At 40.7% G+C, this 24,707-nt stretch overlaps 1 protein-coding gene and 1 long non-coding RNA gene across 3 annotated transcripts; one reads left to right on the top strand and one right to left on the bottom strand.

Annotated features, from left to right (window-relative positions):
* Positions 1 to 259: 259 nt before the first annotated feature.
* Positions 260 to 14,149, bottom strand: PROK2 (prokineticin 2). Of its 2 annotated transcripts, XM_002813522.5 has the most exons (4): positions 13,939 to 14,149; positions 10,449 to 10,574; positions 3,473 to 3,535; positions 260 to 1,857 (listed from the first exon to the last, which is right to left on the bottom strand). In XM_002813522.5, exons 1-4 carry the CDS (start codon positions 14,032 to 14,034, stop codon positions 1,753 to 1,755), a joined length of 390 nt encoding a protein of 129 aa, XP_002813568.4. In that variant the 5' UTR covers positions 14,035 to 14,149; the 3' UTR covers positions 260 to 1,752. The 2 variants fall into 2 exon arrangements, with proteins under 2 accessions (XP_002813568.4, XP_002813569.4); XM_002813523.5 differs by lacking the exon at positions 3,473 to 3,535.
* Positions 14,150 to 14,359: 210 nt separating this feature from the next.
* On the top strand, positions 14,360 to 17,817 carry LOC112132696 (uncharacterized). The gene is made up of 3 exons (XR_002914414.3): positions 14,360 to 14,515; positions 14,628 to 15,055; positions 17,723 to 17,817. It is a non-coding gene; the product is annotated as an uncharacterized LOC112132696 (long non-coding RNA).
* The last annotated feature ends 6,890 nt before the right edge of the window (positions 17,818 to 24,707 follow it).

Raw genomic sequence — 24,707 nt, 5'->3', positions numbered from 1 at the left:
TGAATTTTCTTCAGCAAACTCACAGAGGAATGTTTCTTGAACACAAACTAAACAACCAAAAATAATACTTTTCTGACCAAGTTTGGTAATTAGCACAGCAAAATCCCATACATTTATGGGACACATTAGCTCAAGGGGTAAAATTACATACAATGTGCTATCATAAGCCCTGGCTGAGTCAATAACTACAAAATGGACAGGCAGTTTCTGTGTTTGGAAATGGTTGGTGGGTTGGCATGGGCAAGTTTAGTCAATTGAACACATTTCACAAGTTGTTTATTTGCGCCATTGAAACCATTTACAATACTTGGTGGGTTTTCGAGGCCAGCCTACATTGGCATCACTGTGTGGTAGCACCTAGCAGCACCCTGCCTAACCACTCGCGACACACGCTCCCGTCACTCTTTGCCAAGTCAATACACTTAAGTCCCATCAGTCCATTCCTGATTACAATCAGTTTTGCACAGCATCATTTTCCTTCACGCTCCAAAACCTCACTGATTTATGCATCGTTTATTTTTTGAACTACCTTAAAATCCATGCAAACAGAACTCTGCTGTATGTAAAATGAAAATACACATATCTTTGGGGCTATTTTACCAACCTTGGGTCTTTATCCATGTTGGGACGTAGCCTATTTAGAAATTTGCTTATAATAAAAACTGACAACAACCGTGACAAAAATAAGGATATAATATTAAAATAAATCAAATGATATACAGTACTGTCATTATTCTGATGCAGAATTTTTACACAGCAATATTGATACAGGTACAAACGGCAATCCATTACAATCGACCTTTCAGTTACAAACAAGGTTTAAATTACAACTTAATACCGATTTAAAAATGCTAATTAGTGTTGTGCCAGATTAAAATAAATACTTCCTCTTCAAGTGACATTTTCTAGAATATCTGTAAGTAGGAGACTAAGGAAAAAAAACTTTATAAAAAGTGAAAGAAGTAAATGTAATCTTTTATTTTTAGAAAAACCCAAATCTAGAAATCTGGACTAAATTAATTTGGCTTTCCATTCCTTCTGTCCACACACCAGCCCAACAGCAGAGCTGAAGTCCTCTCGAGTGACAGGTTTAGGAAGGGTCCAGCAGCACTCCTAGCGTCCGCGCCATGAGAGGAGTTTGGAGTGTCAAGTTCACATATGCACTCTTTTCGCTATTTAAATACCGGCAAAAAGCTGGATTCCCATCAGTGATTCTGCCATCAAACTCAAAGAGACAAACCCTCCACTTTAAAATGCAAGAGGAGGGAAGAGAAATGGAGAAAAATAAAGTAAGGTAAGGGCCTTGAAATTCTTTGAGGTGGAAGAGGCAAGAGACCAAAAGTTGTAGGTGTATTTGTGTGGCAGGGCACAAATGGGGCTTGGGGTGGTGAGAAAAAAACAAAAAGTTTCTCTAACAAAACATCAAATTCTTATTTTCCTCATTTTTGTGAAAATGGGTACGTTTTTGACATTTAAGAAAAAAGCCAAATCAAACCAAAACGCAAACAGGGAAATGAGAACCAGTTCCATAATGCCTTACACTTTATATTTCTATCCAAAAGGAAAACTCCCTTTCAATAAAAAAAAAAAAAAAAAAAAAAAATCATTTAAAAATCAAAGATAAAAGTGTTACTTGGGAAGTTGAGGAAGCAAGAGCATTTCTTTCTGGTACATTTTTTGTTTGGCACAATCACAAGTAAGACTTTACAGATAAGATGTGGCTATTCACATTTGGTTTCTACTCCAGAGCGATTACTTTTGGGCTAAACAAATAAATCGGTTAAATGAAGTCCGTAAACAGGCCAAGCCTGGCAGACATGGGCAAGTGTGATGCATCCTCCGCCCAAAAAATGGAACCTAAATAAAAAAGAAAACGGAGTCAGAGCTGGAAAGCTTTCAAAAACAAACAAACCAAACCATTCTTGAGATAGCTCTTTAAATAACAATAACTAGTGTTTCCTGAGCGTTAACTACCCATTAGGCAATGTGCTCAGTACTTTTTATTTATTTATTATTTACTGTTTTTGAGACAGAGTCTTGCTCTGTCGCCCAGGCTGGAGTGCAGTGGCACAATTTTGGCTCACTGCAACCTCCACCTCCGGTGTTCAAGCGATTCTTCTGCCTCAGGCTCCCGAGTAGCTGGGACTACAGGTGCATGCCACCACACCCAACTAACTTTTGTAGTTTTAGTAAAAACAGGGTTTTACCTTGTTGGCCAGGCGGGTCTTGAACTACCAACCTCAAGCGATCTGCCTGCCTCAGCCTCTCAAACTGCTGGGATTACATATGTGAGTTACCATACCCGGCCTGCTCAGTACTTTTTATATGTTATCTTTCCCATTCTCACAATCACCTTGTAAAGATGGCAAGCACTTTAATTGTACCCATTTTACAGATGAGAGAATGAGGCAAAGAGAGACTGGTATATTGGCCAAGGTCACTTATCTAAAACTTGAAGCTTGGCTAGCAGTGAGTGGGCCCGAGAGACCAAGCTTTTAGTCCTCAAGCTGTACTGCCTTTTACTTTTTCTCATTTATTTCTTTTCATGGTATCCTATCATTGAAGCTCCTTAAGCTTGAACCTGGTATCATGGGCATGACCATGTCTATGCAATGAGCAAATATAAACTCACCATCAATGAGCAATATATTAATTCATACATTTGCACACAGATGCCAGGAGTCAAAATGCTGGGAAAAAACTTTAAAAGGAACAGAGGAAAATCAGAGAAGAAGGCAAGCTCAATTTGCATAAATGGAAATTGAGTAGCAGTGAAAGGTCTGCTTCATTCGAGAGTCACTCTAAGAGCCCAGCCCATTTCACCAGCCAAGCTGGGTTGAGGAGGGTCAACCGACAGCGAGCATGGTGGTTGTCTGTGCCAGTGGCAAATGGTGTACACTCCAAATATGTATGCTTTCTAGAATAAAGACAGCAAATGTTATTTTCCCTCCCCTAAGCAACAGCACCTTCCTGAGAATCTTCCTGTCTTACAAGTTACATGGAGAAAGTTTAATCCCAGGCCTGGAGCGTCTGTGAAATCAGATGGCAAGTGAGTCTGACTCAGGCTAAAGTGAGAGAGATAAGTGGCTACAGACTCATGTCTCAGAGATGTTTCCAGAGTTTAAGCATGGCAGAGGATGTGTTCTTCCTCCTTCCAAACTCAAATTCAACATCATTCTAGTGTATTTCTTATTCTGTTCCACCAAAAGAGGCCACCCCACATCCATGATCTGTCCTTATGAGAAAATCTGAAATGCATCTTTTAGATGCCTTCCAGATAAATTTCTTTGTATATATCATATAGATATCGATACAGATTATCAAAGCTGTCTACAGACAGTGGCAGAACCATTCTAGTCTTACGTTGGGGCTGAACTGATAGGACAGACCCAACTCTATGGTAGTCCAACAATGTAAAGGCTAATTCTTCTGGGCATGTCTTTCGGTGGTACCACATTCGCATTCTTCTTACCTCCTTTTTCCTTTTGCTTCTCTTCCTCTTTCTTCTTTCCTGCCTTCCATTTCCAAAATTGTTCTGGAAGGGCCAGGGAGATGATTGAGATCAATAAATACAAAGGGAAGAAAAAGAGGCAATGGGAGGTCAGGGTATGCATGTAGTGAACTGGCGGAGCAAGATACAGCCAAGCCATCCCAGTTCCTCTGTCCTTTTGCTATGTCATGACTTCCCAGGTTCTAATGACAGCATCTACTTGCAGTCATGTTCCCCACTGGATTAATACAGACTTGTGCTCAGAATGGTTCTGTCACTGTGTGTCAAAGGGAACACTGAGGGCCGGCTCTTTTGCTGCCACCAAGAACACATCAGAGGAGGTGAGTACAGCTGGACTGGCTTAGATAATTATAAGTGGATAGCATGAAAAGTGATCATCAATGACCTTTATAGCCCATTCTGACCCTGAGACCATAAGTTTCCTTTCTGCCAAGCCTAAAACTGCTGCATGGGCCAGTGATTCTCAACTAGGGATGATTGTGTCCCCAGGGGACATTTGGCAATGTCTGCAAATGTTTTCATTTGTCACAACTAAGGGCTGGGAGGGGGATGCTCTAGGCATCTAGTGGGTAGAGCCCAGGGATGCTGCTAAACATTTTACAATGCACAGGACAACCCCTACGACAAAGAATTATCTGGCCCAAGATGTCAATAGTGCTGAGGTTGAGAAAAACGAACACAGATAGCAATATCCAAGTAAAAGGAGCCTGAAGTGTGTCAGTGAAACACACCTATAATGAGCATGTTAAACTATTATAAACGGAGATCACCAAATATGTTTCTTTCATTCACTCATTCAACAGATACTGAGAGCCACCTACATACCAGGCCCTATCTTAAGTGCCGAGCATACAATGATGAGCAAAACAGGCGAGGCTGTGCATCGTGGAGCTTCCCTCTTGATGACACAAGACAGAACACCAGTAAAATTGTTTCAGCTGCTGGTGCTCACAGCCTTGTGCTTTCTGTATCATGACACTGTGATCACTCTCTGGCCTGTCACATGGGGTGGGCAGTACCTTGGGCCCAGTAGAAAAGAAAAATCACATGGATTGTGCGCCATGGGTCAGGTCTCAGAAGGCATCATGTATGAATGTCATCCCAAACCTCAGCACCAGATTTTGGCTTTGTCTGAGATAGAGGTAAGCGGCTTCCTTTTGAGGTGAAGCGAAGGTCCTGGACTGAGGTTACTCAGCTAGGAGGGGAAAGTGCTCATAGTCAAACACGGTCCTGCTTTCTTCCAGATTTTGCTCGCTTCTCAAACACCAAGCCCAGACTCCAGATTCTCTAAAGAGGGGACCATATCCATTTTACTCATGAGCATATAGCTCTTAGCCTGGTACACAGAAAACACTCAGGAAATTTTTGCTATGTGCCAATCAAATGCCCTGCAATGCCCCACAGAGTCTAGGAACTCCCCGAAGGGCAGAAGTAAGATGACCATCTCAGATCCCAAGGCTCCCCTCACTGCCCTGCCCAGCTCCAAGCAGGCAAAACGTAACTCATACCACCAAACTCAGAGATGGACTCACCATGAAGCCCAAGAGGCCAAAGCCCCTCTCATGTATAGGCCTCTAGTCCAGGACCTAGGAGGGACCCTGGTAATGTGTTCACAAGGTCATCTGTTTTTGTGAAACTTAAAAAAAATCTTTGTATTATTTCTTTAAATCAAGGACACCAAGACTGTATGAACATCAATCTGGATCTGCCTTGACTGACCCTAACATAATGATTACACTGAACTGCAGGGTCCTTAATACTTAGGTGCTTTTTTCTCATTCAAACCCAGTTCACTCAGATCTGTGAGCTCCTAATGACAAAAACCATGATTCCTTTTCTCTTTTCTTTTCTCTTCTCTTCTTTTCTTTTTTTCTTTTTTCTTTTCTTTTCTTTTTTTTTTTTTTTTTTTTTGAGACAGAGTCTTGCTCTGTTGTTGTGCCCAGACTGGAGTGCAATGGCGTGATCCCAGCTCACTGTAGCCTCCACCTCCCAGGTTCAAGTGATTCTCCCACCTCAGCCTTCCACGCAGCTGGGACTACAGGCACATGCCACCATGCCCAGCTAATTTTTGTATTTTTAGTCGAGATAGGGTTTTGCCATGTTGCCCAGGCTGGTCCTGAACTCCTGGCCTTGAGTGATTTGCCCATCTCGGCCTCCCAAAAGTACTGGGATTACAGGTGTGAGCCACTGTGCCCAGCCAAAAACCATGATTTCTGATATTATACATTCAGTAGATGCTTGTCAGTTTCTTGACTGGCCCACTCACTTCCAGATCTACAGACACTGTGTGACAAAGCTAACAGGCATCTCATAATCACAAATGCAAGAGAAAGTGCTTACAGAAGATGCACACTGGAACCACTTAGTCCAAACTTCATGGTTTACTTTAGAATCAACCAACACTCAATGCAAAGTTTCCAATAGCCTAGAATTCCAAACGGCAAATTCTAGAAGTTACTGAGGCAGAACATCCAGCACTTTGAGAAAGCATGACTTCTACTCTTTTGCAGCACTTTTAAAGAGAAATTAGCACTTATAAAAGGGCAACATGAGAGATCCTTATAGTGATGGAAATGTTTTGTGCCTTAACTGTATCAACGTCAATATCCTGCTTGTAATATTGTACTATAGTTTTGCAAGATGTCACCATTGGGAGAAACTGGGCAAACGGTATATAGTACCAAAGTTGAGAAAACCTGTATTAGACAAAAGCCTATTTCTGTCTTGTAAGTCTTTTTGCTGAATTGAACCTATAAACACTGCTACGATGCTATCCCAAGAAATAATCATAGACAGTAGCTCTTGACATTGTGATAGGAAAGATGAGAAAATCAGCATATTATGCTTTCTTCCCCATCTTTTGCTAAATTTCTAGTTGCATTAGTTATATTTTAGTATTTTAAAATTTTTTACTCTAAAAAATATGTTAAAATTTTAATGACTTCATACTCTGAAATTATGTTTACAATGTTTCCTCATAGGTTGGTTCTAAAATAGAAACCACTAATAATTTTTTAAATATTAAGTTAAAAAAAAACCCAAGTACCAGGTTTTTATTTGAATTTTTTTCCTTCAGAAAAGGAAGGAAAGTGAAGATTTAAAAAAACCTGGTGCTAAAAATGTTCACATAAAAAGCGCAGGAAAATTTAAAAACAAGATTGTTTGAAAGAAACATAGTTGTTTAAACTGAAAAAATTCAGAATAAGCAATAAAAATTAAAGTATTAATCACATAATTATTCAACAGTAAAAAGTGTTCAAAGCTTTCAAAGCTAAACATTAGTCAAAATGGGAAGGAAATGGCTAATCTTCTATGTAAACTTTGGAAAGTACAGGCATTAATAGAAACTTTTTTTTTTTTTTTTTAAACAGAAAGTTTCTTCTAAAGGCATGATTCAGTTAAGTCATTCTTAAGTGTTAAAAAATTGTGAAAAATGCGCCTGTAATCCCAACACTTTGGGAGGCCGAGGCAGGCGGATCACGAGGTCAGGAGATCAAGACCATCCTGGCTAACAAGGTGAAACCCCATCTCTACGAAAAATACCAAAAACATTACCCAGGCGTGGTGGTGGCACCTGTAGTCCCAGCTACTCGGGAGGCTGAGGCAGGAGAATGGCATGAACCCGGGAGGCGGAGCTTGCAGTGAGCCGAGATCACGCCACTGCACTCCAGCCTGGGTGACAAAGCGAGACTCTGTCTCAAAAAAATAAATAAATAAAATAAATAAAATAAAAAATTTGAGAAAAATGAATACCTGTTAAAACCATTATTTGCTTTAAAATGTATTTAGAAAATATGCATACTAGGTGAACTCATATATCTCATATATTTTATTCTATCTTAAAATTATCAAATATAAAGTTCAAAACTATACAATCATAAAACAATAGCCTGTCAGGGACTGTAAACTCTACAAGTTAATTGGTACATGTTAAATAAAACAGTAAACTGAACTCGGTAGCTATCAACTCCTACCTACGGTTCTCAGTTTCATTCATCAAATACTGTTCACTTGACCCAAATAAACAGATTTTCGGTGGCTAATGACTAAGCTGAAACAAAATGAAAAAAAATTCTATATAGGGTCTACATTTTTACTATCTACTAATGAGTCATTAAACTTCAGAGCATAATTGAATACTGTACATAATGTTCATCAGAATGTATTGAGGAAAGACTTTTTTCTTGAGTTGTTTTGAACAGCCTATACAGCTGAGAGATATTCTGGAAGAAACTAGATCTTTTTCTACAATAGGTAAATTTCATCTGGAACAAGTACAACTCTGGGATCTTCTCTTAAAATAGGTCATCAAAATAACCTTTGAAAATGTATTTGAAGATAAAAAAGCAACCAATATGAAAAGTTAGAAAATAAAATTCCAGAAATACATCTCAAGTGAGCATCTGAAAACCATACTCTATTATTTAAAGATTTCATTATTGGATCCATGATAAAAACAGAACCAAAGAGATGTAGCCAGGCTTATGCAAGAAGACTGCATTTGTTTACTTTCAAAATTAATCTTGGACTAAACCTGAAATTGAAGTTGTCTAGGAACTGGGGAAATAGAATTCGGTTCTCTTTTAAATATTGCAGAGGATTGGAACACTCATCAAAACTATCGGACGGCACAAATTCCCAGTCTGAACTGTTATCACTCATTCCAGTGATCATTTTGTCTCTATTATCCAAACAAACCAGTTTTGGTTAATTGGACTAAAAAATGTGCAAATTAAACCCAACGACTGCTTTCGCAGAGGTAGAAGCATGTAATGATTAAGACCACATAAACAACAGTGTCACAAAGAATGAAGTTGAGTGTCTCTTGTTTACTCACAGCCTGTGTTGCTGAACCCCTCTGGGGCTTAATGTTGTATACAGGCTTGTTGTATTAAACAAGAAGTACATATACAACATTTAATATAGAGGATCTGGTACATCACAGTATTTAACAAGGTGCAATTACGATTGTTATTAACACAAACATAGTTCCACGGGATATGTCACTTTTCCCTTGTTATAGTAAACAGGCTATGTGATTCTAGCATCTAGGGTATGTGAAGCTGTACTAATACTGTATGAAAACAACACAATTTTTCTTTTTCCAGACAGAGTCTTGCTCTGTCACCCAGGCTGGAGTGTAGTGGCAAGATCACGCTCACTGCAGCCTGAAACTCCTGGACTCAACTGATCTCCTCCCCCACCTCAGCCTTCCTGGTAATGTGTGCCACCATGCCCAGCTAATTTTAAAAATTTTTTCTATAGAGACGGGGTCTCACTATGTTGCCCAGGCTGGTCTCAAATTCTTGGGCTCAAGCAAACTGCCTGCCTCAGACTCCCAAATTGCTGGGATTACAGTGTGAGCCACTATGCCCAGCCAAAACCAACGTAATTCTTAAAGGAGAAAGTTAAGAGTAAATGTTTCAGAGACAACGACTTAAGTGTACAAAAGATAACTCATAATTCAATAAGGGTGTTGAAAATAACGAGAGCAATGCTAAAGGCAGCTGGGCCAGTGGCCCCTCTTCTAGGGAAGTTTGGCATTGAGACACACAAGTAACAGTTTAAACCTCTTCTGTCCAAGAAAAAACAATGCATGTCATGTTTTTAAATGACAGTGCAGTGTTGCATGGTAAAACCAGGAGGGATGGTTTAAATGTAACAGGAAGCATTTCACAAGGCAACCACAGGAAATCCAAAAGCAAATTCAGTCTTTAGATAGGCCCAAAACAACTGGAATCCACATTATAGCTTGCAGAGTTAAACCTGAGCCAAGGGGCCACAATTTATTTCATTCTGTTCACTCCGAGGAGGTCAAAATATTAACTGTTCTCTGGAACTGTGGAGTACAGGAATGATGTTTGGCTATATTACATTTTTAAACCCTAAATCACATGTGAAAAAATTAGACAGAAAATGGAATTTGGTTTGCTTTGAAAACATTCTACTTGTATTTAAAAGAAAGTATACAATGTGTAGAAAGAACACTTTAAAGAGACTGAGCTCTGCCTCTCGCAAACCACCTGCCCTAGGACTTGTTGCAATGCCAATGGAGGCACTTTACTAATGGGAAAAATGCGGAGGTGGGACCAGAGGAAGGCAATGCAACCTGGCATTCCTGGGGTGCTCTGTTGAGACCACACTGTATTTCAAGGTTTTCAATCAGAAGGCCAAGAATCTCCAGCTCCACATGCCTTCTGTCTCCCACCCACCAGCTTCCTCATATAATGTAAACCTTCCTGATCCCTGTAGACAGGTGGGTCTGTAACCCTTGGAGATACAACTTCTCAAGCCCTGTCCAATCCTGCCACCCTATGATCATGCCACTACTGTTAATAACTTTTCAAAAGTGTTTAGGTCATTGTGATATTGAGCTGACAGATAATAAAGCAAATTGGAAAATTAAATATCATCGATCTCTAAAATTGTGAAAAATATGTCTTGTAGGTAGAGTCAAAATATAGAATGTTTAAACTAACATACAAGAGTAATTGTATAATTGATTTTCTAAAAAAAAAAACCCAAAACACAGACCTTATTTACTTCTGCCTTATCAGTAGATCTAATACTAAAAGCAGTCTTTTTAAGAACTTCTATACTCAGATTTCTGCAAAGATGCATACTAGAGTATAATATATATTTTTGTTCTAAATAACTTTTAAGCAAATTCATGTGTTGGAAATTATATTGGTAAAATGCTTCTAACACCATGAGAGCAGTAACATGAAAACTATCACTGGAATAAGAAAGACAGAGGATACAATTCTTTGAAATGAAAGGGGAGAGGAGAAGGGGTAGTTTTACACTGTTATCCTTGCTAATGTCTAGTATTCATTTTGTTTGTCGAGCACATTACCCGGTCCTTCATGTCATACAGACCTTGCTCAGAGTTACCACAGTAGAACCACCATGAATACAAATATATATATATACTAACTTTACGAGTCAGTGGATGGCAGCTGTCTCCCAGTTTGCCCATAGGTGTGCAAATCCTTATGCTCTTAACCCAGATACTGACAGCACAGCACATGCCTCCACCACATTGGGAGTCCTTGTCACAAGCCTGAAATGTAATAAACAAACAGATAAATATAGATAACGGGAAAGATTCAGGCTAAGGAAATCTAAAATTAGCAGCGAAAATGCCCTTTAAATATCTAAACACTTCGATTTTAATAATCAGGTATATATTTTTAAATGATAACCTTCATTTACTTGTATATATCTACAATAAAATCTGATCAGAATAGCTATTTCTCATTTTTCGAAATTGGGCTAAATTCTAGCCCCTGGATTAAGAAAATCTTAAGTAAACATAAGATTTTCTTAAAAAATGAAATCAGCTCTCTTTTTCCAGCGCTTTATGGCTGAATTGGCTTTGAACTTGAAGAACAAGACTACATTAGTCTTACACTACACATGGCCATTAGGAACTACATAAATAGAATCACAAGATTTTATGACTATTAACTGCAGAATACATTGGGGCCAATTTAAAAAAAGAGATTTAAATAGTCTCTAAATCTGGCATGAAACACTCTAGACCCATAAAGTCACTGATGTAAATTTTAGAAGTGCTCATTTTCCCTTTCAAATATTTGCATTTTGCTTCATGAGACACGACGTTTCTCACACCACTGACTTGCTTTTTCACCATTTTCTCTTTAAAGAAGTCTCATAGGTTGAAAATGGACAGACCAAGATGCTTGCCTTATGTTACTCTTCCTTCAGGTGAATAAGCTGCAAAGAGCAAATTACTGGCTTAGCATAAACATATATCTACTTTACAAAATCAGCTAACAATCCTGTAAGAGCCATCAAATTAAGAAATGCAAGCAACAGGTGCAACTGTCCATAGTAATTACTCAAGGCACCTGCTTTCAATATAAAAGTTGTAAATACATACAATGAAATAATCAACTATGGAGGAATTTCCATACTCTACCAAATAGAAATAAATAATGAAATCTAAATTTATTTGCATGAAAATGGATCTGAAGAACTATTATTCTTTCCTAGAACCAACGAAAAATAGAATGCTTTGTTTGAACCGTGGGCAGTAATCTGTTTTCGTAGTGATAAGATAAAAACATCCTGTACTATATATGTAAGAAGCTAAAACCTCTATCATTTAGGCACAAATTTAAATGTACAATTAGTGGAAACAACTAAACAGTCCTTCAGAATTCTTAGTTTTGAGGACAGTCATAACTTCTCAAGACATAAAAATATGGGCACATTCTTAACATTATTTCTCATTAAAAGTAACCAACTATTTTACTTTGAAGTTCATTTACTTCCCTCATTAGAATTTATTTCTCAGTCTATTTAATACAAGTATCTGGATAAAAGTTAAAAATTTCACCTTGAGGTGTTTGGATTTTATAGGACAATATATAAATGTTTCAATTTTCCAATTTTTATCTGCATGCCAGAAATCATGTATATGTAGCCATTACATCCCATAAATAAGATGTCTAGTCAATGATCTTTTACAATATAGTTTTAACAAATCTATGTGGGCACATAAATCAACTTCAAAATACCTACATACGCTACCCAAAAAACTGTAGATGTAAGGTGGAAGTTTTAGTCAGCATTTTATTTCAACAGACGCTCAATACCTCGAATTTTGAGGCCCCATGAGCTTTTTTTTATGAGACAATCAAAAATCCAGCCAAAATCTTTTAAAATTCAATCACCTGGATGTTTAACATGCTATACACAATATATCTTGATAAGTTACTGAGTTTTTCATTTGAATCCAGATGGTTCCTGTCATGGAGACATAACTACATTTTATTGCCCTGTTGCTTTAGAGACATTTTTAAAATTCTCTTTTTGTAACACTGAGTTAAAATAACAACAACAAAAACAGCACACTTAACTATATAATAAGCCCAGTCTAAGCCTCTCTAACAGATAGACAGCCAATGTGATAAAATTTGTAACAAAAGCTTCAGTTCTTGGAAAATTTACAAAGAGTTGCATAGGTTTATATATTTTTAATTAGACAGCTGTTTCCTAATGCCCTTCATCCTTAACCCATTGCAAATCTATTCAGATAGTGTTGTCCTGTGAATGGAACAAAAAGATACTTATATTGCAAAGGGATCTTGGGCTCAGAGGATTAGGAGAAACTTTAAATGAACCAGCAGGAGAAGAGGGAGAAAAAAATCCAATCATGTTTCAATTCTCATGTATTAGAAAGACCTGCAAAAACTTTTTTTCAACCACATGGACTGGCAAAGCTATGCAAGTAATTTTTTGAAAAAATCTCTTTTCTAATAAATATCACAGAGCTTATAGTTAAATATCTGTTGGATATATACAAATGCTGTCATAGCAAAAGGACTTTCAAAATTCTATAAACCTAATAACTAATATAGAGAAAATAGAGCTTGATTTTCTCAAGACAATGATACTTCCTTTAAAGTCAAGTGATATTTTATTATCTATGTATCAACATTTCAAACACAGAAGTTTTATTTAAATCCCATTATGTGCACTTAAATATTTGAAGTAATTTAATGAAGGTGTGAAATAATTCCTCACTTAAAAAACAGTAAAGAAGTTGAACAACCAGGAAATGATAGCAGTTTTGCCTTGTTAATGTAAACTAGACTATTTAGTATTGTACTGCAAACCCAATTCTTCAGATCCACACAAAATTGTTGAGAGTGGGAGAGAACTGAACTAGTTCCTACTTACAAAAAAGGTGAAGACATCGTCTCTAAGTTTAAACATCTACACAGCAACCTACTCCATCATTATGCCGGAGCACTGGAGGTGCTTTGCCAAGAATTAGAAATTTAAAACTTTTATGGGGAGACCTCAAGACCCTGAGCTGGGGGAAAAGCCCCGGAACCCTGAAGGAAGCTCCCACAATTGCTTTTCAAAGCGCTCACATAGCCCTGGACCAAGCGATTTCAAAGGGTTTCTGCGGAGGACGCATCGGGGAGCAAACTCTTTGACTGTAGGATTAAGACTCTGGGCACTTGGGGAATTCGTCTTGGTCCTTTGCATTTCAGGAAGGGGCCGTCAAATTTTAAGGTTCGAGGTTGGAGAGCCTCCAAAAGTACTTGAGAAGACTCAGAGAGAAACTTCTTTCAGCCTAACAGAAGAAAAATGCGAGGAGTGAGGCTGTGGGTGATGAGGGAGAAGTAAGCGGAAGAAGGTGGTAATAAAGGTCGTGGGCGACATCCTTGTCACTTTTTCTTCCAGGACGCGCCCAGTGTCCCCAGCCGTCTGCTGCTTTTGCATCTGGGCATTTTCCCAAGTGCGCCAAGGGGCGACAGGGGCAGGTGTCCCCGCCCAGGGCGACCCTCCCTTTGCCTCTAGCCTGCCCTTCAGGGTCCCCGTCCCAAGCCCCTTGGGCACATGCCAGGCGCGCATCAGGGGCGGACAGGTGCGCCCGGGCCGCTTACCCCGGTGATCACGGCGGCGTCCCCAGCGCGGGGCGTGAGCAGCAGCGGCGGCAGCAGCAGGAGGAGCAGGAGTGGGGCGCAGCACAGGTTCCTCATGGCGCCCTCCGGACTGGGCGGCCGCCGGAGGCGGTTGGGGGCGCGGGGCCGTGGCGCGCTGGGTGGAGCGCGGAACGGCGGGCGGGCGGGCGCGGCGGCTCCCGCGAGCCTCCCGGCCGTTATAAAGGCTAGCCCCGCCGTGACTCACGCCGGCGCCCGCCCGGCAGCACACGCGGGGGCCACGGCGCGGGCACACACCCCACGCCCCACGCGCACACGCGCGCCCGCCCCGGCCCGGCCGGCTCCCACACGAGCACGTGCTGCGCGCGGCTCCCCGCGGCCCCCCGCGCCCCCGCCTCGGGCGCCACGCAGGCAGCGCTCCCGGCGGGGCGCCCCGCTCTGCGCCGTTCCCTCCGCCGTCGCCCAGCCACCGCCTTTCGCACGCGCCGGAACCGCTTTTGTGGTCTCCGAGACACTCATTTGCTGTCCTGGTTTCCAAAGCTCCACGTGCTCAGCGGCGAAAACTTGCAAATCATTTGCTGTACAGATGTTTAGGGGGCGCCTACTTCGTGCGGGGCGCTGTGGACACATAGGGGGTGGGGGGTGGGTGAGGGAGACACAGCAGCCCCTGAATCCATTCGTTTGCTCAGCAGGTCTATACTGGGCGCCCGCTGCGTGCCAGGTACTGCCACCGGCTCTCTCCTCACGGTGGAATAACTTAACAGAGAAGACAGACATCAATCAAATACTCTGGAAACGTGGAAGGCAGGGGAAAGAACAAAGGGAGAGCAAAATCGCCCCAATCCCACATCCCCGGCGACGTGGAAGGATTTGTTCTTCCAGCTGCGGGACTCCTATTTGTTTCTTTCAAGTCAGATGCCTTCCCTTTATGCCCACATCTGTTCCCGACCCTCTCCTCTGATTTTCCTCACATGTATTTCCTCTCCTCTGATTTTCCTCACATGTATTTCCTCCCCTCTTCAGCCCCGCGCCAGCTCCAGGCACAGCCGTTCAGGGTGATGCCAAAGGGAAATGAGAACGCCTGGTTTCGAGTGCCAGCCTGAGGCCCCTTAAGCCCTAGGTACGCAGCTCTCTCTTCTTTCTTAAACTTTCCAGCCCAGGAAAATCACCCTTCGGTTTTACAGATGCGATAGGGCGTTATTGTGATTCGTTCATTCATGTAAACATGAATTGAGTGTCTAGTGGGTTCCAGGCACACCAGGAAAGAATAAGAGACAGATTTGCCCTCCATCTCTCATCCTAGCCTGGCTCCAAAAATTGCAGCCTGTTTCCCTCAACAAAAATGACGTCAAGAATACCTAGATGTGACCACACCAAACTTGCTTGCCCGTTTTGGGAAACCCAACTTTCTTCCTGAATAGTCAGAACCTCTGGCTTTCCTGGTCTCTTAAGAACCACAAACTATTGAAAAGCAGATGCGTCCTTCAGCCTCTTTAATAAGTGCAGTAAGGAGAGTTGGGACAGAGTTACTTTCAAACTGTGGGGCTCCCCCATGCCAAAGCATTCAGACGAAATGTGGGGGATAGCGGGGGGAAGGCAGGCAATTATCTGAATGTTAAACAGCTGAATATTTGGAAACCTCAATCTTTGGCTGATTTTTAAAAACCTTTTTCACACGTGTTCTCATGTTTAAAAAACGCCTTGAACAGAAAACACAAAAGGAGTCAAACCCTTTTTTCAACTTACAAAAAATGTTAAAATTGGATTCATAGTGGAGTAAGTAGAAACAGTAGCAAGTGACAGACTTGTGGAAAGTTTCCTTTTCCAGTCTCCATGCCAACGCTAGCTCGGGAATGCTGCCGGGTAAATGTAAAAACCAGTCAACATGGATTTTAACATTCCTATGACTTTCTTTTAATGGTCTATTTCATATTCGCTACTATTGAATGCCAGCTTGGGTATTCCCTGCTTCTTCAAGCATAGAAAATATGATATGTCTACATAGGAAAAATCAGATTTCAAAAGTGGCTGGCTTCTTACACAGCTGTTTGGAAAACAATCCTCATAAGGCTGTTTTGAAACAAGTTTGAAAAAAAGAAATAAGTTTGGAAACACTTAAAAATAGGGTTGTTTAGTTTCATGTTGTTTCTTTTGGAAATTTTAATTGTTTTAATGCTTTAGGAGAGAAATGAAGGCTCTTGATATGTCATCTTTGTATCTGAGGCCAAGTTTGAAAAATGAAGTCTGACTTCAATTGTTATAAAGGGAAAAATGAAAAAAAAAGAATTTGGATTAGTCTATTAAAAAAGGTAGTTGGGACAACTTAGCAACAATGACAAAGAAATGAAACAGTAGTTTATTTATTCTTTTCTATTACTGTAACCTGTTGATATTGCCACATGATCAATTCTGCCCAGGCATAACTGTATTAGGTGAAATGAGCCTTGTGTGTTTAAAGTGTAGCCTACCATATTCCAGCAGACCATCAAGGCTCAGCTTAAATGAAAATGCAATCTAGGAGCGTCTATAGAACCCCATGTTTGTGAGACAGGCTGATCAGGATTGGAATCCTGTGTGACCACTGGGCAAGTTACACAACCTTTTGAAGCCTCTGTTTCCTCTTTTATAAAATGGGTATAAAATACCAACCTCATGGGGTACAACCCCTATGGAATTTAATAATACCTGCAAAATGCTTATCATGGTGCCTGGAATAGACCGGGAGCTCTGTTAGGGTTACCTCTTATTAAGTCTTATTATTTGGTCTCCCCCGACAATTTCAGCCAATGCTGATATAGATCTTTTCTGTCCTGCCCACTATATTAGATTGTACACTTTTTGTGATTAGGATCCTTGTGTCTAATTTTCTATGCATCCCTCTTGGCACATAGCATGATAATAGGCATATGGCAGGCATTCAGTAAGTGACCAGCAACAGGAATATGTCCCATGAAGGACAGTCCAGAGACAGTTACAAGAAGATCATATACAGTACAGACTCATGTCATGTATATGAATCCATTAAAGGTAGTCACCAAAAAGCAAGAGAGATGGAAGCTTTACCTGGTGCAGATGATTCAGCCTATCCCTTTACTTGGGGGCCACGTGACTGAAATGAAGTGAGCTCGGAGACACAGGCCTGTCTCACGGCAGTCAGTTTGGGACTCGGGCTGACTAATAAGGCTCCATTTCAACATGTGCTTCATGATTGCCAGGGTAGTGGCCTATACTGTGTCCCCTAGCAAGTTATTTTCAAGGCCTAAGCCCTGGTACCTGTGGATGTGACCTTATTTGGAAATAGGGTTTTTGCAGATGTAATCAACTTAAGATGAGGTCATGCTATATTAGGGTGGGTTCTAAATTCAATGGCTGGTGTCTTCATAAGAGAAATGGGAGGGAGAGCTGGATACAGAGACACAGACTAGACTCCCCCCACCCCACACACACACGGGAGGACACCAAGTGAAGATGGGGGCAGAGATTGGAGTGATGCTTCTACAAGGCAAGGAACACCAAGGATTGCCAGCAGCCATCCGAATCTGAAAGAGCAAGGAAGGATTCTTCCCCAGATGCCTTTACAGGGAGCACGGCCTTGTTGACCCCTTGATTTTGGACTTTTAGCCTCCAGAACCAAGAGAGAATAAGTTTCTCTTGTTTTAAGCTACCCAGTTGTGGTAATTTTATTATGGCAGACACAGGAAACTAACATAGTTGGGTGCAGCCAGAGGGTTGTATACCAGCTTTCTCTGCCTGGAATTGATGCCTGTCACTTTTGCTCACTTTTTAGTGACCAAAACAAGCCACACGACAATCTGTCTTCAAGGGGACAGACAGTGCAAGTCTGTCACTGGTTTCTGAAGACAACAAGGTATCAGGTGAGCAGTGCTATATTCTACAGGAAATGAATCATTCATGGCTTGGACTCCTTAATGAGCATAATGAACTTTGAATTATATTAGTAATTGCTATTATAAATAATAATGTGTAATTTCCTTTGTATTTTTTCTAGTACAGCATTCTTTATACCAGAATTATACAAAGACTCTGAAAGTGAGTAAATGTGTAAGCTAATATTTTCTTTTAGGTGGGTGGAAAACCATAATTTATTCATTCAACAGGTATTAACTAAGACTTACTATATTCCGGATATTGTGTGCAGCACTGGGGGTACAAGCGTGAGCAAAACAGACATGAACCCAGCCCCCTGGGAGCTTACCATCTCATGGGAAGATGCACATGAATCAAATAATCATACAACTTTATAATTACAGAAGATAAATTTAGGATCACTATGAGAGAGCATATGAGGAAACCTGAAGCTTTCCTTACAGTTCTGGAATATGGGATGAGAGCTGAAGGTTATGCAGAATTTAAGTGAGGTGAAGAATGAAACAGTGCTGGGTGCAGTGGCTCATGCCTGTAATCCCAACACTTTGGAACGCCGAGAGAGGAGGATCGCTTGAACCCAGGAGTTCCAGACCAGCCTGGACAAAACAGGGAGACCCTGTCTCTACAAAAAAATTTAAAAAATTAGCCGGGAGTGGTGACGGGCGACTGTAATCCCAGCTACCTGAAGAATCAAGGTGGGAGGATCACTGGAGCCTGGGAGGTCAAGGCTTCAGTGAGCTATTATTGTATCACTGCACTCCAGCCTGGGTGATGGCAAGACCCTGTCTCAAAAAAAAAAAAAAAAAAAAGAATAAAACAGCAGACGTGGAGGATGGCTGGGCATTCCAGACAGTGCAGACAAAAGGGTAGCTAATGTGGCCCAAGGAATGTGCCTAAAGCGAAGTCTGGAACAAATACGGAGCCAGAGGGATGGCAGGGACCCTTTGCAGGGTCTTACGTAGGCCACACTAAAGATCTTGGTCTTCATGGTTGGTCGGGGAAGGAGAAAAATCATAAGAATGGGGCAAGTGTGACATGAGCAGCTTTCATAAGGAAGACCTCCCTGCAGTGTGACTCAACCTGTCCACATCCCAACACCTTCTGGCAACCCCCAAACCCCTTTTGTTGAAGGCAACTCTATCCTTCCAAAGATGACCCTGGAGTCATCTTTGACCCTTCTCATTCTCTCACACCTAAGACTCATCTGTCTGAAAATCTTGTTGCCTTTTGAAGGCAAATCTACTCTATATTATATTATTATTTATTATAATATAATCATTATATTTGTGATAATATATTTTATATTATAAAATATAAATAAATACAAAATAAAATAAAACAGAATATATTTTAATAATAAACCCTCTGTCATGCTACCCTTCTTGTTCTGAGCCCCTGTCACCTCCAGCCTGGATTACTGTCACTGTCATTGCCTCAAGACTGGCCTCTCGGGTTCACCCTTGCCCTCTACATTCTATCATCAACACCTATTTTTTTTTTTAAAGTAAGTTAGACTCTTTGCTCTAAACCCTGCAGTAGTTTCTCGTTTCTCTCACAGAGACCTTCAGACCTTTGACTTCCTTTACTACTCCTACCTCTTGTCTTCCTGCCAGCTCTGCTCCTGCCACACTGCCCCCTGGAGGTTTCTAGAACACACAGGGCATGCTCCCACTTCCGGAACTTTGTCCTGGATCTTATCCTTGTCAGATTGCTCTTTCCCCAAATAGACAGCCACGTGGCAGACTCCCTTGTCACTTTCAAATGTTTGTTCAAATCTCACCTTTGCAAGGAGGCCTATCCTAACCACTCTTATTTACATTTGCAACTGCCCCAGCCCGCCAGATGCCTTTTAGTCCTTTTATATTTCACTTTTTCCTAGCACTAAGACCTTCTAGCATATTCTATTACATATTATGTTTTATCTTTGTTGCCTTACTGCCCCCACCTCCCCACACATACACCAGAATCTAAGCTCCACAGGATAAGGGATGTTCAAAAACTTTGTTCTGTTCACTAATTTATCTCCAGTACCCAGAAAGATGCCTGGCACATAGTAGGCACCTGATAAATATTTGTTGAACAAATTACAAAAAATATAGAGAAGAGATTGGAGAGTGGCTGAGAGCAGGCCTGATGAGAGGCCACAGCAGCGGTCCAGGTGGCTTCTGCTACTGATGTTGGCAGCAAAGAGGGAGAGAGGTGAACCGACTCACTTAAAAAGTAGAACAGGTAGAGAGCTGGGTGTGGTGGCTCACACCGGCAATCCCAGCACTTTGGGAGACCAAGGTGGGCAGATCACTTGAGGTCAGGAGTTCGAGACAAGTCTGGCCAACATGGCAAAATCCTGCCTGTACTAAAATACAAAAATTAGCCAGGCATGGTGGCTCATGCCTGTAATCCCATCTACTCAGGAAGCTGAGGCAGGAGAATCACTTGAACCTGGGAGGTTGCAGTAAGCTGAGATAGAGCCACTGCACTCCAGCCTGGGTGACAGAGGGAGACTCTTTCTAAAAAAAAAAACAGCAAAAAAACCAAAGTAGAACAAGTAGAGTTTACCATTGGTTAAGATAAAGGCTGGACAAGGAAACGTCAAGGTTCACCTTGTATAACTGATTGACAGTGCAGATGGATGCTGGGGTGTTGGCAACCTCTGGGTGTGGAGAAAGGCAATCAGACAGATCCGGGGTACAGAGAAGATGGTGGCTGGAGCTAAAACTCAGACAATTTTCCCCTTAACATTTTTAGATTTCATATAATGTAGCCACAGTGGTAAGAATTTAGATTAGGGGCTGGCAAACTGAGACTTACTGCCTGTTCCTGTAAAGAAAGTTTGAGTAGGACCCAGCTACACTTGCCAATGTTTTGTCTAAGGCTGCCTTCACACCATGAGGGCTGAGTGGAGTATTTGCAAGAGAGACTATATGACCTGCAAAGTTGAAAATGTTTACTCTCTGGCCATTTACAGAAAGTTTGCTGACTCATGCATTAGATCATAAAGAGCCTGGAGTTTCATTATTGCCCCTCGAGTAAATTGTTTCCCACCTCCTTTTCCTAGGTCTGTTCTGGGCTGTCCTTTTGAGGCCCTCTCTGTTTACTGGTGGAATTCATCTGCTTTCTGAGTTGTGGGAATTTGCCCAAAGTTCTGGCTCACTGGTGGACCCCTTGCATGTTCACCTTTTTATGTGTACTTTCATCTCAATTGACAGTTATATAGTAAGTGCTCAATAAACGTGTTTGTGGAATTGGGGAAAGGAAGCAAATGGGTCTTCCATCTGCCATCGTGCAGTGAAAGCCTGACACAATCTCAGCTATATAAAGGAAGAGAACTTCTGTTACTCTTTTACATGAAGCTCTAGTTTTATTTTTAATTTTTTAAAAAAATTTTATTTATTTATTTTGAGACAAGGTCTTTCTCTGTCACTCAGGCTGGAGTGCAGTGGCATGACCAAAGCTCACTGCAGCCTCTTCCTCTCAGGCTCAAGTGATCCACCCACCTCAGCCTCCCGAGTAGCTGGGACTACAGGTGCACACCACCACATCTGGCTAATTAAAAAAAAATTTTTTTTAGCGATGGGTGTGTTACCCAGGCTGGTCTCGAACTCCTGGGTTCAAGCAATCCTCCCACCTTGGCCTCCCAAAGTGCTGGGATTACAGGTGTGAGCCACTGTGCCTGGCCTGCTCTGGTTTTAAAAATGATTCCAGCTTGCCTGAGGGCTTACTTTGTATGTACCTTCTTCATATGACTTCTAATTATTTTCACATAATAGGTAGGTCTGGTAATTTCCTAACTAGGTCCCATTTGTCTTTGTGTAAGTGATTTTTCATTTAGAAGAGTTCCAAAAAAGTAAAATAGATGTTCTTATTTTTTTCACCCTTCATCTTTTGTCACTGTTCTATTACATCGTGGCTTTTCTTGTTAACAAACCCATAAAATCAGTCTGAAATATCTTTTAAATATAATAACCATGCTTTAAAAGTGACATGAAAAATGAATTGCTTTTATAATTCTAAATAAGACATCTATTTTAATCTTTTCAAAGCTGATGATTTCTCTTTATATTTAAAAATAAATCACCAAGATTCAATCTGAAAGCCAATTGTCTATGGAGGCACTAAAAATTATTTGGTCTATTCAAGTGATAATGTAAAATAAAGTTTACCTATTTTTAAATAGTTGAAATATTAATTCAAGAGAAAGACTTTTTAAAAAAATAATTAGTATAAAATGCGTTTGAAAGAATATGAGGGATCAGGATGAACATTTGGTTCTAAAAGATTTAGGTTTTATTCATTACAATGTTGACTGTATTTAATATCTATTTTTAGCATTGAAGATGAGCCTTAAGGCTATGTATCATGTACTTCATTAAAAGGAAGAGATTGTTATGCAAATTTGTAGCATATTTGTTAACTTTCCAGAGAGAAAGTCTCATGCAGAAAATAACTTTTTTGGCCGGGTGCGGTGGCTCACACCTGTAATCCCAGCACTTTGGGAGGCCAAGGCGGGTGGATCACCTGAGGTTAGGAGTTTGAAACCAGCTTGGCCAACATGGTGAAGCCCCGTCTCCACTAAAAATAGAAGAAAATTAGCCGAGTGTGGTGGCAGGTGCCTGTAATCCCAGCTACTTGGGAGGCTGAGGCAGGAAAATCGCTTGAACCTGGGAGGCGAAGGTTGCAGTGAGCGGAGATCATGCCACTGCACTCCAGCTTGGGCAACAGGATGAGACTCTGTCCAAAAAAAAAAGAAAATAATTTTCTTAAGAGGAAAAACCAGGGCTAGGTAATTACTTCTTTATTATTTTAGGTCAACATTTATTAGCTAGCCCACACAAATTTTATTTACTAATTTTTTTCTCTCCTAAATTTGAATTGTGTGTGTGTGTGTGTATACGTATGTATGTATATATGTATATCTATCTATCTATATATCTATCTATATACTTATATGTTTTTTCCTGAGGAAAAGGACTTGGAAGAAATAATAAGACATCTGGGTACAGGAATTTGTAGGCACAAACCAATTACAAAAATCTCCATTTCTAAATGTAAAGGCTGCCTCTTTCTATGCATTGTATATGGTAAGTACTCAATAAATCTCAATACATCTTATATAATACCTCCAGTTACCCTATGGGGTAGCTACTACCACAATTCCTATTTTACAAAGGGGGAAGTAAGATTTGCAGAGATAAACTGTGTCATACAGAATCACGGTAGCTTCGAAGTAGTAGAGCTGGGTTTCCACCCAGTTAGGTCTTATGCCAATACTTAACTATTACAGCTTCTCCTTGAATTTATATGCTTTACTTAAATATTGCCACAAAAAATTTAGATAGCCAATAACCAAAAGGAAGAGACAATGACTACGATGTGAATTTTCCTCAAACTTATCTTAAAACCTGCCTCTTTCCCTCCCTCTCACCTCTTTCTCTCTGTTGCTTTCTCTCTTTCTTTGTTCTCTCTCTCTCTCTTTACAACTCAGAGATCAAGACTTAAAAACAAAATGGCAGAGAACAGGTACAATTCTACACATGTGACTTTTTGTCTGGAGGTATGTTTACCCCCAGAGGAATCCCCCAAAGAAGAGGTTCAGAAGAGATGCTATTTTTGTGAGTGGTAAGAAAGTGGGCCATCTGTGTTTCTGCTCTGCAGGTTCATTTGTCAGAGTTCTAAGTGGGGACTGGGTGCCTTTGCTCTCATAAGGTGAGTTGTCTATCAAAGGCATCCTGCCTGCTTTTTTAGGTGGCAGGATCAATGAGTGAGCCTAACACTGCAGGCTGAGGACTCTAGTATAGCATCTGCCAGGGAGTGTTTCCTCTTAGAAAAATTGTGATTTTTTAATGATCAGATAGAGACCTCTTAGGAGCCATAATTTGTATTAGCACATTAAAGACCCCAAGAGGTTCTGCAAAAGGAAACTAGTTGTACCAACTTGGTACAACTCAGCATTTCCAAAATATTTGGTTACAGAGCACTTTTTGCATGCGCCAGGGATAAAATGCTAGGCAAATCTCAATCCCTCATCTTGACCACATCCAAGCCTTAATAAAAAACCCACTAATGTAGAGGAATTTAGAGGAATTGGTTACATTTTGAATGTGTAGCCAATCTCGAATGAACTCATTAATCAAATACAGAAAATGTTGGGATAATCTAATTCATCTAACTTGCTTTACAAATGAGGAAACTGATAATCCAAAAGATTTAATCTCATAGGAACCAGGAGACAGAACAGGAAATAGGCCACCGGTCTCCTGCCTCGAAGTTCTAGTTTTTTCCAACCATACTGGCTCCTCTTTGAGGTGTGGGCACCCCTCTACAAAACAGTTATAAACACACTTTCCAAAACACAGGAGACTACTTTTAGGAAGGTCTCTTCCATATATATCAAGTCATTGTGATCACCTGTTCCACTGTCCTCACAGTTAGAAGTGGCCGTGGAGTGTGTGGTTGCATCCTGGATCTCCATCCACTGAAGTCATTTATTTTTTTCACATAGTTTGGCAGAGTTTGGGTTTACTAAATGTATACGTAAGTATTATCAATCTTTGGCTCACAAATTAGCAAAAAGGATAGTGTAGGTTTGAGCGAGAGGGGATTGGAAAATTAATTTTGGTAGGATAAGATTTCACCTAGAGAATCCTAAGTGGCAGATTGCTAACTCTTTTCATTTGTTTACTTCCAAAATGTTTTCGAGCTGATGGATGCAATTCGCCATAATGAAAGTATTTCCAAGCCCTAGCCAATGATCTATGGTAATTGTGCTTTTATGATCTTGTTACAGCATTCTACCTTCTATTTTCTTATGTGTTTGTCTGGTTACTAGGCCCCCATCATAATAGCTAGAGGTGGAGGAGTAGAGAGAGGGAGAGTGGTCAGGGGAT

Source organism: Pongo abelii, chromosome 2 (assembly GCF_028885655.2).
Source record: "Pongo abelii isolate AG06213 chromosome 2, NHGRI_mPonAbe1-v2.0_pri, whole genome shotgun sequence".
Classification (NCBI taxonomy): domain Eukaryota; kingdom Metazoa; phylum Chordata; class Mammalia; order Primates; family Hominidae; genus Pongo; species Pongo abelii.
This window is presented reverse-complemented; position numbering and strand designations above follow the sequence as displayed.